Source organism: Anolis sagrei, chromosome Y (assembly GCF_037176765.1).
Source record: "Anolis sagrei isolate rAnoSag1 chromosome Y, rAnoSag1.mat, whole genome shotgun sequence".
NCBI classification, from domain to species: Eukaryota; Metazoa; Chordata; class Lepidosauria; order Squamata; family Dactyloidae; genus Anolis; species Anolis sagrei.
Genome location: NC_090035.1, coordinates 83,485,331 through 83,500,021, shown reverse-complemented (window position 1 = coordinate 83,500,021; position 14,691 = coordinate 83,485,331). Strand labels below are relative to the sequence as shown.

Here is a 14,691-nt window from a genome sequence, read left to right as displayed (position 1 = left end):
GGATGTAATGTAGCATTGGGTTGCAGCTCAAGCCAGCAATGCAACCCCTTTCATTGGGAACTCTTGCAAAAGCATGCAATGGCAGCAAACTAGTGCATAAAGAACAACATTGGGTTGCAGCTCAAGCAATGCAATGCATTGCAAACCCTTTCATCAGGAATTCTTGCAAAAGTGTGGAATTGCAGGAAATTAAAACATATAATGCAGCATTGGGTTGCAGCTCACGCAAGCAATGCAACCCCTTTCATTGGGAAGTCTTGCAAAAGCATGCAATGGCAGAAAACCAGTGTAGCATTAGGTTGCAGCTCAAGCAAGCAATGAAAACCCTTTCATTGCGAACTCTTGCAAAAGTGTGCAATAGCAGCCAATTAATGTATATAATGCAGCGTTAGGTTGCAGATCAAGCAAGCAATGCAACTCCCTACATCGGGAATTCTTGCAAAAAGTGAGCAATTGCAGAAAATTAATGCATATAATGCAGCGTTGGGTTGCAGCTCAAGCAAGCAATGCAACTCCCTTCATCGGGAACTCTCGCAAAAGTGTGCAATGACAGCAAACAAATGCATATAATACAGCATTGGGTTGCAGCTCAAGCAAGCAATGCAACTCCCTTCATCGGGAATTCTTGCAAAAGTGTGCAATTGCAGAAAATTAAAGCATATAATGCAGTGTTGAGTTGCAGCAATGCAAGCAATGCAACTCCCTTCATCGGGAACTATTGCAAAAGCATGCAATGACAGCAAACTAATGCAGAAGTAGGTTGCAGCTCAAGCAAGCAATGAAAACACTTTCATTGGGAGTTCTTGCAAAAGTGTGCAATTGAAGCAAATTAATGCATATAAATGCAGCATTGGGTTGTAGGTCAAGCAAGCAATGCAACCCCTTTCATCAGGAATTCTTGCAGAAGTGTACAATTGCAGCAAATTAAAGCATACAATGCAGCATTGGGTTGCAGGTCAAGTAAGCAATGCAACCTCCATCGGGAACTCTTGCAAAAGCATGCAATGGCAGCAAACTAGTGCATAAAGAGCAGCATTGGGTTGTAGCTCAAGCAAGCAATGAAAACTCTTTCATTGGGAGTTCTTGCAAAGTGTGAAATTGCAGCAAATTAATGCATATAATGCAGCACTGGGTTGCAGCTCAAGAAAGGAATGCAACCCCCTTCATCGGGAATTCTTGCAAAAAGTGTGCAATTGCAGCAAATTAATGCATATAATACAGCACTGGGTTGCAGCTCAAGAAAAGAATGCAACACCTTCCATTGGGAATTCTTGCCATCATGCAAGGACAGCAAATGAGCGGCAAACGAATGCATGCCATGCAGCGCTGGGTTGCAGTTCAAGTACACAATGCAATCCCTTTCATTGGGCATTCTTGCAAAGGCATGTCATGGCAGCATATAAGCAGCAAACTCTTGCTAAGAGAGAAAGGGCCTTTCTTCTGCCTGTAGGGCCAGGATGGCTCCATGCCATGCCTTTTTGCAAAGCCTGCAATTTTCCTGGGCAAAGAAGAAAGCGTTTTGCTGCAAAACCACAGCCACAGCTGCCTTTTTTGCAACGTTTTGCAACGTGGCACCAGATTTGCTCGAGAGCCAAAAGACTGCCGCCTCCATCGTCCCCACTTCCATACCCTACCATTGCGGGCTTTGCACGTACCTTTTCTCCTCGTCGGCAGAAATGGTGAGGCTGGAACAAAAAAAGGGGAAAGAAGGAGAGAAAGAGAGAGATTGGCTCGTTTACATTTGCATCGTTGCATTATTTGAGGACTTGCTCTTGTCCGACCTGCACAATAAACAAACCCAGATCCCGGCTGCAAAGAGCATCCCTCGAATCCCAAGAATATTTTGCAGCAGAAGGTCTCAATCTAATCCCATAATAATAATAATAACAATAACAATAATAATGCAATAATAAGGCCTTAATTTTTGGACTGCAACCTCCCAAATCATCCCAAAAGGAGGTTCTGGGAATAATAATAATAATAATAATAATAATAATAATATTAGACCAAAGAGAGGCAACTTTTGCAAGCTCAAGTTCCCAGGTTAATAATCATATTTTATTTTTTAAATTGTGTTTTATCTTTCTATCTCATGCATTTTAATATTTGTATATATCTGCTTTTCATGGGCTACATTATAAACTATGTTGTTCCCTGCCTTGAGCAGTTAAGATGCAGGTAATTAATAATAATAATAATAATAATAATAATTATTATTATTATTATTATGAGCCAGAAACATGGCAAACCCAGTAAAATTTGGATCCCAGTAACATGGAGAACCCAGTAACACGAGGATCCCAATAAAACATGGAGAAGAACCCTCTGACTCCAGTTTGACCAGTTTCCCAACATTGCCTCCCAGTAACATGGGGATTCTAGCAATATGGAGAACCCAGTAACATGCAGATTCCAGTAACAATGGAAACCAGAACCCCGGGAGCCCAGGAAAGTATGAAGAAAGCCCCCAGTTTGACCAGCATTGCCTCCCAGTAACTTGGGGAACCCAGCAATATGGAGATCCCAGTAAAACATAAGAGAACCCAGTAACATGGGGATTCCAGGCAGGTCCCAGTAACAATGGAAGCCAGAAACAGAGGAAACCCAGTAATAACATGAGAATCCCAGTAAAACGTAAGAGAACCCTCTGTCCCCAGTTTCACCAGCTCCTCAGTATTGCCTCCCAGTAATATGGGGAAACCAGTAACTTAGAGAAACCAGTAAAATGAGGAACACATTAAAACGGGAAACCAGTGACTTACGGAAATCAGTAACTTAGGGCAACAAGTAGCAAAGGGAACCCATTGAGATGGGAAACCAGTAACTTAGGGAAACCAGTTACATGAGGAACCCATTAAGAGGGGAAACTAGTAACTTAGGGAAACCAGTAACATAGCAGCCCATTGAGATGAGAAACCAGTTACACGAGGAACCCATTAAGAGGGAAAACCAGTAACATACGAAACCATTAAGATGGGAAACCAGTAACTTAGGGAAACCAGTAACATAGGAGCCCATTAAGAAGGGAAACCAGTTACATGGGAACCTATTAAAAGGGGAAACCAGTAACATAGGGAACCCACTGATATGACAAACCAGTAATTTAGAGAAACCAGTAACATGAGAAACCCATTAAGATGGGAAACCGGTGACTTAGGGAAACCAGTAACTTAGGGAAACCAGTTACACGAGGAACCCATTAAGAGGGGAAACCAATAACATAGAGAACCTATTGATATGGGAAACCAGTAACACAGGGAAACCAGTAACATGAGAAACCCATTAAGATGGGAAACCAGTGACTTAGGGAAACCAGTGACTTAGGGAAACCAGTTACCTGAGGAACCCATTGAGAGGGGAAACCAGTAACATAGAGAACCTATTGATATGGGAAACCAGTAACACAGGGAAACCAGTAACATAGGAGCCCATTAAGAAGGGAAACCAGTTACATGGGAACCTATTAAAAGGGGAAACCAGTAACATAGGGAACCCACTGATATGACAAACCAGTAATTTAGAGAAACCAGTAACATGAGAAACCCATTAAGATGGGAAACCGGTGACTTAGGGAAACCAGTAACTTAGGGAAACCAGTTACACGAGGAACCCATTAAGAGGGGAAACCAATAACATAGAGAACCTATTGATATGGGAAACCAGTAACACAGGGAAACCAGTAACATGAGAAACCCATTAAGATGGGAAACCAGTGACTTAGGGAAACCAGTGACTTAGGGAAACCAGTTACCTGAGGAACCCATTGAGAGGGGAAACCAGTAACATAGAGAACCTATTGATATGGGAAACCAGTAACACAGGGAAACCAGTAACATGGGGCACCCATTAAGATGGGATACCAGTAACTGTGGGAAACAAGTAACATAGGGAACTCATTGAGATGGGAAACCAGTAACACAGAAAAACCAGTAACATGGGGCAACCATTAATATGTGAAACCAGTAACATAGGGAACTCATTAAGAAGGGAAACCAGTAACATAGGAACCCATTGAGAAGGGAAACCAGTAATGTAGGAACCCATTAAGAGAGGAAACCAGTAACATAGGGAAACCAGTGGATGGGTCCCAGTGCCTGCTCTGCCGGGTCCTGCTTCCTCTTTTTGCAAACTCACCGGTAATTCAGCCCCATGTTCTCTTTGCAAAATGGCAAGGAAGCCTATCAGCATGGTCTGCAATGCGCGATGAGAATAATAACAGATGCGGGGAGAGCCGGACAGGCAGCGGCCGGCACTGGCTGAAGTCGGAGGCAGGAAATGGGTCTGTGGGGGGGCCGGGAGGGCGCTTATAGCCCCACAGCGGATGATGCAAGAGGAGGCAATCCCCTCCCACAGCTGGATCCCATTATCATGTGCAACACAATTTTGGAACATGTTCCGTTCCTGGCTTGGAAGCCCCATTTCCTGTTTGATTACGCTGTCCTTGCTTTGGAAGGAATCATTCTCCTCCCCTAACATCGTTTTTGGGGCTGCCATAACGTTGCATCAGCAGAGACTCAACGAGACAGTCACTGGAAAACTATGGAAAAATGCGCTGCAGGATGATGTCCCTCCCGCAAAGACAAAGTTGGTGCAGTTTGATACACTTTCCCCATGTTTTTATGGTACAACCAATCAGGAATTGACATTGATAACCCAGGAATGGATAGTCTCTCCCTGCTTTGCAGAAGGGGGCTGGACAGGATGACCTTAGGGGTTCCCTTCTACACTGAATGCATGAATATCTTCTCTATTTAATAGTCTTCCTTGCAGGATCTTGAGCATTCCCTTCCTGGCATGAGAAATAAGGGCCACTCTACGGAAGTTTGAGCAGTCTTTCGCATTTCCCTTTAGTTGATTTAGTTGGTTTTTTTCCAGTCTGACGGCCATTCTTGTGTCTTCCATCTTTGCTGGCATATGGCATGCATCACCTTAACAGCATCATCTTTTAAGATTTTAAACAGTTCAGATGGGATCCCGTCGTCTCCTGCTGCCTTGTTGTTAGCAATGCTTCTTAAGGCCCATTCAACCTCACTCCTCAGGATGTCTGGTTCTAACTCACTCACCACGCCGTCAAAACTATCCTCGATATTATTATCCTTCCTATACAGATCTTCTGTATAGTCTTGCCACCTTCTCTTGATCTCTTCAGCTTCTGTTAGGTCCCTGCCATCTTTGTTTTGAAGGCCCATTCAACCTCACTCCTCAGGATGTCTGGTTCTAATTCACTCACCACGCCATCAAAACTATCCTCGATATTATTATCCTTCCTAAACAGATCTTCTGTATAGTCTTGCCACCTTCTCTTGATCTCTTCAGCTTCTGTTAGGTCCCTGCCATCTTTGTTTTGAAGGCCCATTCAACCTCACTCCTCAGGATGTCTGGTTCTAATTCACTCCTCACACCGTCAAAACTATTCATGTAATATATGAATATCTAAAATGAGAGCAGGCTGTCATTCTTTGGAGGTCTTTAAACAGACAGCTTTGATGGTATCTCTTTGGCAAAAAAGGAGCTGGACTGGATGACCTTGGGGTGTCCCTTTTGCATTTAATGTGTACATATCTAAAATGAGAGAGAGTATACTTTCATTCTGACTTTTAAATAGAGGGCTTGAGCAGTGACTCCCTGGAAAAAAGGGGCTAGACTAAATTATCTTTGGGGTTCCCTTCTACATTTAAAATGGTAGATGGTAGGCTTTCGCAGGGAGGGGCTGGTCTGGATGTCCCCTGGGGGCCCCACTCACTGCATTTCCTCCAGCCGGGCCAGCAGGAACTCGGCCAGCTGCTTCTGCTTGGCCTCCCGGATGCCCCGGTCCTTGGTGCGGTAGCTCTCCAGCTCAAACAGCTCCGACTCCCCCGGCGTCATGCCCATCTTGCGCTTCTCCCTGCAGCAAAGGGGGCAAAGGGCAAGGAATGTGGACTGGCCACCTCAACATCATCCCAATGGCATTGCACCATGTAACACAACTTGGAAAAAAACAATAAGAGTGTCCAGACCTGAAGTCTTCCAGTTGCCGCGCAATCTCTGGATCTTGGAAATTCTGGATTTCCTGCAAGTATTTCCGCTGCTGGTCATCGGGGATCAACTCTGGTCGGGTCCGGTCTGCAATGAGAAAGGAGCTTTACCCTGGGAAATTTGCATGTTGCATTCTAGATGCAAATATCAGACCATAAGAATGCAGAGGAAAGACTCTGTGTACTTCTTCAAAGGATTTGCATGTTGCATCCAGTATTATGCAATTAGCAGACCAATGCAATGCAAAACCAAACAAAAGGAGTACAGAGACAACAATGCGTATACTTCTTCACAGAATTTGCATGTTGCATCCAGTATTATGCAATTAGCAGACAAATGCAATGCAAAACCAAACAAAAGGAGTGCAGAGACAACAATGCGTATACTTCTTCACAGAATTCGCATTTTGTATTTAGAATACAATTCAGAAACAAATGCAACATAAAGCCTAAGGAGTGCAGAGAAAATATAGTGTATACTTCATAAAGGAATTTGCATGTTGCATCCAGTATGCAATTAGCAGACAATTGCAATGCAAAACCAAACAAAAGGAGTACAGAGACAACAATGCATATACTTCTTCACAGAATTTGCATTTAGGATGCAATTCAAAGACAAATGCAACATAAAGCCAAAGGAGTATAGAGAAAAGATGGTGCATGCTTCATTAAAGAATGTGGAAGTTGCATTTAGGATGTAATTAGCAGACAAATGCAATGTAAAACCAAACAAAAGGAGTGCAGAGACAACAATGCATATACTTCTTCACAGAATTTGCATTTAGGATGAAATTCAATGACAAATGCAACATAAAGCCAAAGGAGTGCAGAGAAAAAGATGGTGCATGCTTCATAAAAGAATTTACATGTTGCGTTTAGGATGCAATTCACAGACAAATGCAATTTCAACCAAAAAGATTGCAACAAAAAGGCAACTTGAAATTTGCATGTTGCATTTGGCATGCAATTAGTAAGCAAATGCCATTTAAACCAAAAGGAACGCAGAGAAAAGACTGTGCATAATTGTTAAAAGAATTTGCATTGTGCATCCAGGATGCAATTCACAGACAAATGCAATTAAAGCAAAAATATTTGCAGGAAAAGAATGTGTGTTCTGTCTGTAACGAAAACAGAAGAATTTGAGTTTCTCCATCTTGAAATTTGCATGTTGCATTTGGTATGCAGTTAGTAAACAAATGCCATTTACACCAAAAGGAGTGCAGATAAAAGACTCTGCATACTTCTTAAAAGAATTTGCTTTTTGCATTCAGGGTGCAATTTGCAGACAAATGTAATTTAAATCAAAAGGTTTGCAGGGAACGAAAAGGGAAGAATGGGAGTTATTCCATCTTGAAATTTGCATGTTGCATTTGGCATGCAATTAGTAAACAAACGCCATTAAAACCAAAAGGAGTGCAGAGAAAAGACTGTGCCTAATTCTTAAAAGAATTTGCATTGTGCATTCAAGATGCAATTTGCAGACAAATGCAATTAAAACAAAAAGGTTTGCAGGAAAAGAATATGTGTTCTGTTTGCAACCAAAACAGAAGAATGGGGTTTTTTTGTCTTGAAATTTGCATGTTGCATTTGGTATGCAATTAGTAAACAAATGGCATTTAAACCATTGTGCATCCAGGATGCTCTTTGCAGACAAATGCAATTAAAACAGAAATATTTGCAGGAAAAGCATGTGTGTTCTGTCTGCAATTAAAACAGAAGAATAGGAGTTTTTCCACCTTTAAATCTGCCTGTTGTATTTGGCATGCAATTAGTAAACAAATGGCATTTAAACCAAAAGGAGTGCAGAGAAAAGAATATAACAAAAATGTAAAAGAATTTGCATTGTGCAATTTGCAGACAAATGCAATGTAAATCAAAAGGTTTGCAGGGGGAAAAAATGTGGGCTCAGTTTGCAACGAAAAGGGAGGGATGGGAGTTTTTCTGCCTTGAAATTTGCAGGTTGCATTCAGGACGCAATTAGTAAACAAATGCTATTTCAAGCAAAATAAACACAATTTAAACTGAAGCAAAAACCCCCCAACAAAACAAATGCAATTTGAACTAAAGGGGAAATAATATGCATAACGATTGTTGCAAAAGGCAAGACTCTGAGAAGCCATGAGGACTAGAAACTTGCCTCTTTCCCAAGTGGAAAAAAATGAATTTTCCAAAATTTTTGTAAAATCTAACCCTATTGTTCAGAATGCACAATTTGAGACTCCTTGTTTTCTGAAAACTTCAGAACTTGGTTCTTTCTTGTTGCCACGTCATAAAAGGCGCCTGGGAAAGGTTCCCAAAGCCACAATTGCTATGCGCTTCCTTTTCGCAGCCGGCTTCCTGAGCGCCCAGAAGGGAATTCTCGCTGCTATATTTGTCCAGAAGCAAAAACACAAAGATACTAAAAGGACTGCACTGGACAAAGAGCCAGAAAAAGGCTTCAAGCACTCCAAATAAACACGAAGGAGCCATCGGAAGCTCTTCCAAAGGGATTTCTGGGCATTGCCTTGAAATTATTTAGATGCCACTTTGGCAGAGAAGAAGCCAAACTTGCAAACAGCCCTTGGCAATGTTTCCGAGTTGATGCAAATTTGGAATCTTAAGTAGACTAGTGCAATGCCATGCATACAATATTTATATGGACCTTTGCAGCAATGCAATGCAGGGGTGGACTAGATGATCTTTGGGTCCCTTCTGAGTTGGTGCAAATTTGGAATGTTAAGTAGACTAGTGCAATGTCAATGCATACAATATTTACATGAATCTTTGCAGCAGTGCAATGCAGGGGCTGGACTAGATGGCCTCTGGGGTCCCTTCTGAGTGGGTGCAAATTTGGAATCTTAAGTAGACTAGTGCAATGCCCATGCATATAATATTTACATGGACCTTTGCAGCAGTGCAATGCAGGGGCTGGACTAGATGATCTTTGGGGTCCCTTCTGAATTGGTGCAAATTTGGAATCTTAAGTAGAATAGTGCAGTGCCCATGCATATAATATTTACATGGACCTTTGCAGCAATGCAATGCAGGGGCTGGACTAGATGATCTTTGGGGTCCCTTCTGAATTGGTGCAAATTTGGAATCTTAAGTAGAATAGTGCAATGCTCATGCATATAATATTTATATGGATCTTTGCAGCAATGCAATGCAGGGGCCGGACTAGATGGCCATTGGGGTCCCTTCTGAGTTGGTGCAAATTTGGAATCTTAAGTAGAATAGTGCAATACCCATGCATATAATATTTACATGGACCTTTGCAGCAATGCAATGCAGGGGCTGGACTAGATGATCTTTGGGGTCCCTTCTGAATTGGTGCACATTTGGAATCTTAAGTAGAATAGTGCAATGCTCATGCATATAATATTTATATGGATCTTTGCAGCAATGCAATGCAGGGGCCGGACTAGATGGCCATTGGGGTCCCTTCTGAGTTGGTGCAAATTTGGAATCTTAAGTAGAATAGTGCAATACCCATGCATATAATATTTACATGGACCTTTGCAGCAGTGCAATGCAGGGGCTGGACTAGATGATCTTTGGGGTCCCTTCTGAATTGGTGCAAATTTGGAATCTTAAGTAGAATAGTGCAGTGCCCATGCATATAATATTTACATGGACCTTTGCAGCAATGCAATGCAGGGGCTGGACTAGATGATCTTTGGGGTCCCTTCTGAATTGGTGCAAATTTGGAATCTTAAGTAGAATAGTGCAATGCTCATGCATATAATATTTATATGGATCTTTGCAGCAATGCAATGCAGGGGCCGGACTAGATGGCCATTGGGGTCCCTTCTGAGTTGGTGCAAATTTGGAATCTTAAGTAGAATAGTGCAATACCCATGCATATAATATTTACATGGACCTTTGCAGCAATGCAATGCAGGGGCTGGACTAGATGGTCTTTGGGGTCCCTTCTGAGTTGGTGCAAATTTGGAATCTTAAGTAGAATAGTTCAATGTCCATGCATATAATATTTACATGGATCTTTGCAGCAATGCAATGCAGGGGCTGGACTAGATAATCTTTGGGGTCCCTTCCTCGTCTCCAGTGTTTTGAACCCACTTCCTCCCTCCCTCTTACATAGGAAAGCAATGCAGCCTTGGATATAAATATTTGAATTACCGTATATACTCGAGTATAAGCTGAACTGAATATACTCGAGTATAAGCTGAGAGTGGGAAATGAACTGAATATACTCGAGTATAAGCTGAGAGTGGGAAATGCAGCCACTACTGGTCAATTTCAAAATAAAAATAGATTGCAATAAAATTGCATTAATTGAGTAGGTTGAATGTTCTTCAATGTTTACATAAAACTGTAATTTAAAGTAAGACTGACCAACTTTGATTAAACCATTATTCTAACCTTTTTCAGTTTGAATGTGCTTACGTATCCCTTCCAATAATAATAAAGAGTATAAAATAATAATTTAATAACAACAATAATAAAATAAAAATATATGTAATAATAATAAATAGAATAAATGTTATAAAATAACAATAGAGTAAAATAATGTAAAAGTAATAATACCAATAATAGAGTAAAATAATACATGAAATAATAACAATAATAAAGTAAAATAATACATATAATAATAATACCTATAATAGAGTAAAATAATACATGTAATAATAACAATAATAAAGAATAATAATAATAATAGAATAAAATAAATGTAATAAAATAATAAAAATGTAATAATACCAATAATAGAGTAAAATAATACATGTAATAATAACAATAATAAAGTAAAATAATAAATGTAATAATAGTAAATAGAGTAAAATAAATGTAATAAATAATACCTATAATAATATCAATAACAGCGTAAAATAATACATGTAATAATAACAACAATAATAAAGTAAAATAATAAATGTAATAATAGTAAATAGAGTAAAATAAATGTAATAAAATAATAGAGTAAAATAATTTAAATGTAATAATACCAATAATACAGTAAAATAATACATGTGATAATAATAATAAATAGAATAAAATAAATGTAATAAAATAATAAAATAATGTAAATGTAATAATGCCAATAATAGAATAAAATAATACATGTAATAATAATAATAAAGTAAAATAAATATAATAAATAATACCTATAATAATACCTATAATAGAGTAAAATAATGTAAATGCAATAATACCAATAATAGAGTAAAATAATACAAGTAATAATAAGAATAATAAAGTAAAATAAATGTAATAAAATAATAGAGTAAAATAATACATGTAATAATAATAATAAATAGAGCAAAATAAATGTAATAAAATAATAGAGTAAAATAATGTAAATGTAATAATACCAATAACAGAGTAAAATAATACATGCAATAATAACAATAATAAAGTAAAGTAATAAATGTAATAATAATAATAAATAGGGTAAAATAAATGTAATAAATAATAGAATAATGTAAATGTAATAATACCAATAATAGAGTAAAATAATACATGCAATAATAACAACAGTAATAAAGTAAAATAATACATGTAATAATAATAATAAATAGAGTAAATAAATGTAATAAAATAATAGAGTCAAATAATGTAAATGTAATAATACCAATAAATGTAATAAAAATAATACTAATAACAGGGTAAAATAATAAATAACTTTGACTCGAGTATAAGTCAAGGGGAGCTTTTTCAGCCTCAAAAAGGAGCAGAAAAACTAGGCTTATATTCAAGTATATATACAGTAATCTGTCACTGCTGAGTTATTGGAGCAAAAACTCCTTCCAAAATGCTGAAGTGCCTAAATGCAAATCCACCTCCCCTGAAAAATGCAAATCACTTGGAATTCTGCTCCAGGAAATTCCCTTGGAATACTTCTTGCTTGAGATTTTTGCAGGACCTACTTTTGGGGAAAATGCCAGCTGCAATTGCCCACTGTGGACACTAGATGGTGCCAAGCGTCTTTGGGAATGGATGCCCAGTTCTCCTCCCTGAAGGTCCAGCCTGGGCCAAAGAGTGACCTCACCCCTGGCAGCAGCTGGACACACGCCCGGGACTCCTCCCTGTAGCAAGAAACTGACTCTGAAGACGTGATATGATAGGTGTGGGTGTGAATAGAAGGTGCATGGAAGGTGCATGGACGGAGTGAATCATTTTGGAGACCCCGTTCTAAAATATTAAGGGGCATGCAATGATTGGCTAACGGCCTGCTTGCTGGGACTGTAAGGCAAAGTCCTGGGACTCCCAGGGTCCCGTCGTAGCGTTCAGCCGCAGCAATCAAAAGCAGTGTCAAACAGCATGAGTTGCCCAGCGTGGCTGAGGCATCCAGACAGAAAACACACAGGGGAAAAAGGCCCACCCCCTGGGAGGAAAAAGAGGCTGTTGTGCTTACCCAACTCGAACTGCACAGCGGTGGGAACAGGGACCCTCAGCAGCTGCAGAAAAGGAGAGAGAGCACAATCAAGGGGTGCACTGAGGAACAGGCTGCAAAATCCTTTAGGGATATATATACACACACACATATACACACATACATAAACACATATATACATACATATACATATACATACATACACATATACATGCATACACACACATATAAACACATATATACATACACATATACATGCATACACACATACAGACACACACACACACATATATATACACACACATACATAAACACAAATATAATACATACACAAATATATACATGTATATACACACATATACATATATATACACACATAAACACATTTATACACACATATATACATACACACATATATGTATACACATATACATACACACATATATACATATACATGCACATATATATACGTTTACACATATACATACACATACATACACATATATATGTATACACATATATACATATATATACATACATATACACATGCATACATATACACATATACATACACACACACACATATACATACATACACATACATATACATAGGTAAAGGTAAAGGTAGTCCCCTGACATTAAGTCCAGTCATGTCTGACTCTGGGGTGTGGTGCTCATCTCCATTTCTAAGCCGAAGAGCCGGCGTTGTCCATAGACACCACCAAGGTCATGTGGCCGGCATGACTGCATGGAGAGCCGTTACCTTCCCGCCGGAGCGGTACCTATTGATCTACTCACATTTGCATGTTTTCGAACTGCTAGGTTGGCAGAAGCTAGGGCTGACAGCGGAATCTCACGCCGCTCCCCGGAATCAAACCTGCGACCTTTCGATCAACAAGCTCAGCAGCTCAGCACTTTAACCCACTGCGCCACTGGAGGCTCCTTACATATACATACATATACACATATACATACACACACACATACAAAAATATATATGTATAAACATATACATACACACATATATACATATACACACATACACATACACATGTACATACACACAAACACATATATACACACACATATATACATAAACACATATATACGTATACACATATACATACATACACACATGTAAACACATATATACACCCTAGGGGTGAGAAAAGCAGTATAGAAATACTGTAAATAATAAATAAATACATACACACACATATACATATACACATATACATACATACATAAACACAAATATAATACATACACAAATATATACATGTATATACACAAATATATACATGTATATACACACATATACATACACAAACACATATATATATATATATATATATATATATATACACACACACGCACATACATCTATATATATAGTGAGAGGGAGGGGTGCAGCTGTCAGAACGGAAACAGCAACAAAAGGAAGTGGTTTCAAGGAGGAAATAAGGCGTAGCAAAGAGGGAGGAGCCATTCACACAGACAGCAAGTTAAGCGTACGTACATACATACATACATACATACATATATAGAGAGAGAGATTCATTTTATCTATTAATATAATGGAGAAATGGGAGTCAAAGGGTGCATCTGCACTGCGGAACAAATGCGGTTTGGCACCACTTTAATGCGCTTTGGCTTTTAATTGCCCTGGCTCCATGCTATGTGATCCTGGGAGCTATAGTTTGCAAAAGGGAAACTACAACTCCCATCATCCCACAGCATGAGTTCAAAGCGAGGCCAAACTGCATTGACTCAACAGTGTTTGGTGCGCCCAAAGAGTAAGAAGCAAAGGGTGCTGGGAAGGAGGAAGCATTGTTTGTTTGTTGTTGTTGTTGTTGTTTACTGACCCCGGCTTTGTCCAAAAACATGTGGCAGAATTCGACAAACTGCTTCTTGGCTTCTTTGGGTCCCAAGCGGTTGAGGATGAGGTCCGCGTGAAGGGAGCAGAGCTGCAAATAATAAATATAAATATAATCATAATAATACAGACTTAATTAAGACTTCTGGTTGTGGGAGTTGAAGTCCAAAACACCTGGGGGGATGTCCAAAGCTGATCTAGATCTATCATCTCTTTATCTTTATCATCTCTATGGCCATCTATCTAAGGCTGGATGGCCATCTGTCGGGAGGGATCGAATTGTGTCTTCCTGCCTGGCAGAAGCATGGAAAGACTAGATGGCCTTTGGGATTCCCTTCCAACTCTAGGATACTAAGATCTAGATCTTTCATCTGTTTCTCTTGATCATCTGCATGGCCATCTTCCAGGAGGGATCGAATTGTGTCTTATTCCCAGGCAGAAGCAGGGTTGGACTGGATGGCCTTTGG

General features: G+C 39.4%; 1 protein-coding gene across 2 annotated transcripts in view; it reads right to left on the bottom strand.

Annotated features, from left to right (window-relative positions):
* LOC132780213 (rho guanine nucleotide exchange factor 1-like) overlaps positions 1–14,691 on the bottom strand; it is a 75,735-nt gene that overhangs the window by 38,471 nt on the left and 22,573 nt on the right. For both annotated transcript variants that reach the window (XM_067461618.1, XM_067461619.1), the window contains exons 5-9: positions 14,214–14,315; positions 12,370–12,412; positions 5,997–6,102; positions 5,744–5,884; positions 1,656–1,685 (exon numbers count right to left, since the gene is read on the bottom strand). In XM_067461618.1, the coding sequence (XP_067317719.1) occupies positions 1,656–1,685; positions 5,744–5,884; positions 5,997–6,102; positions 12,370–12,412; positions 14,214–14,315 (422 nt within the window). The remainder of the gene's footprint in view (positions 1–1,655; positions 1,686–5,743; positions 5,885–5,996; positions 6,103–12,369; positions 12,413–14,213; positions 14,316–14,691) is intronic.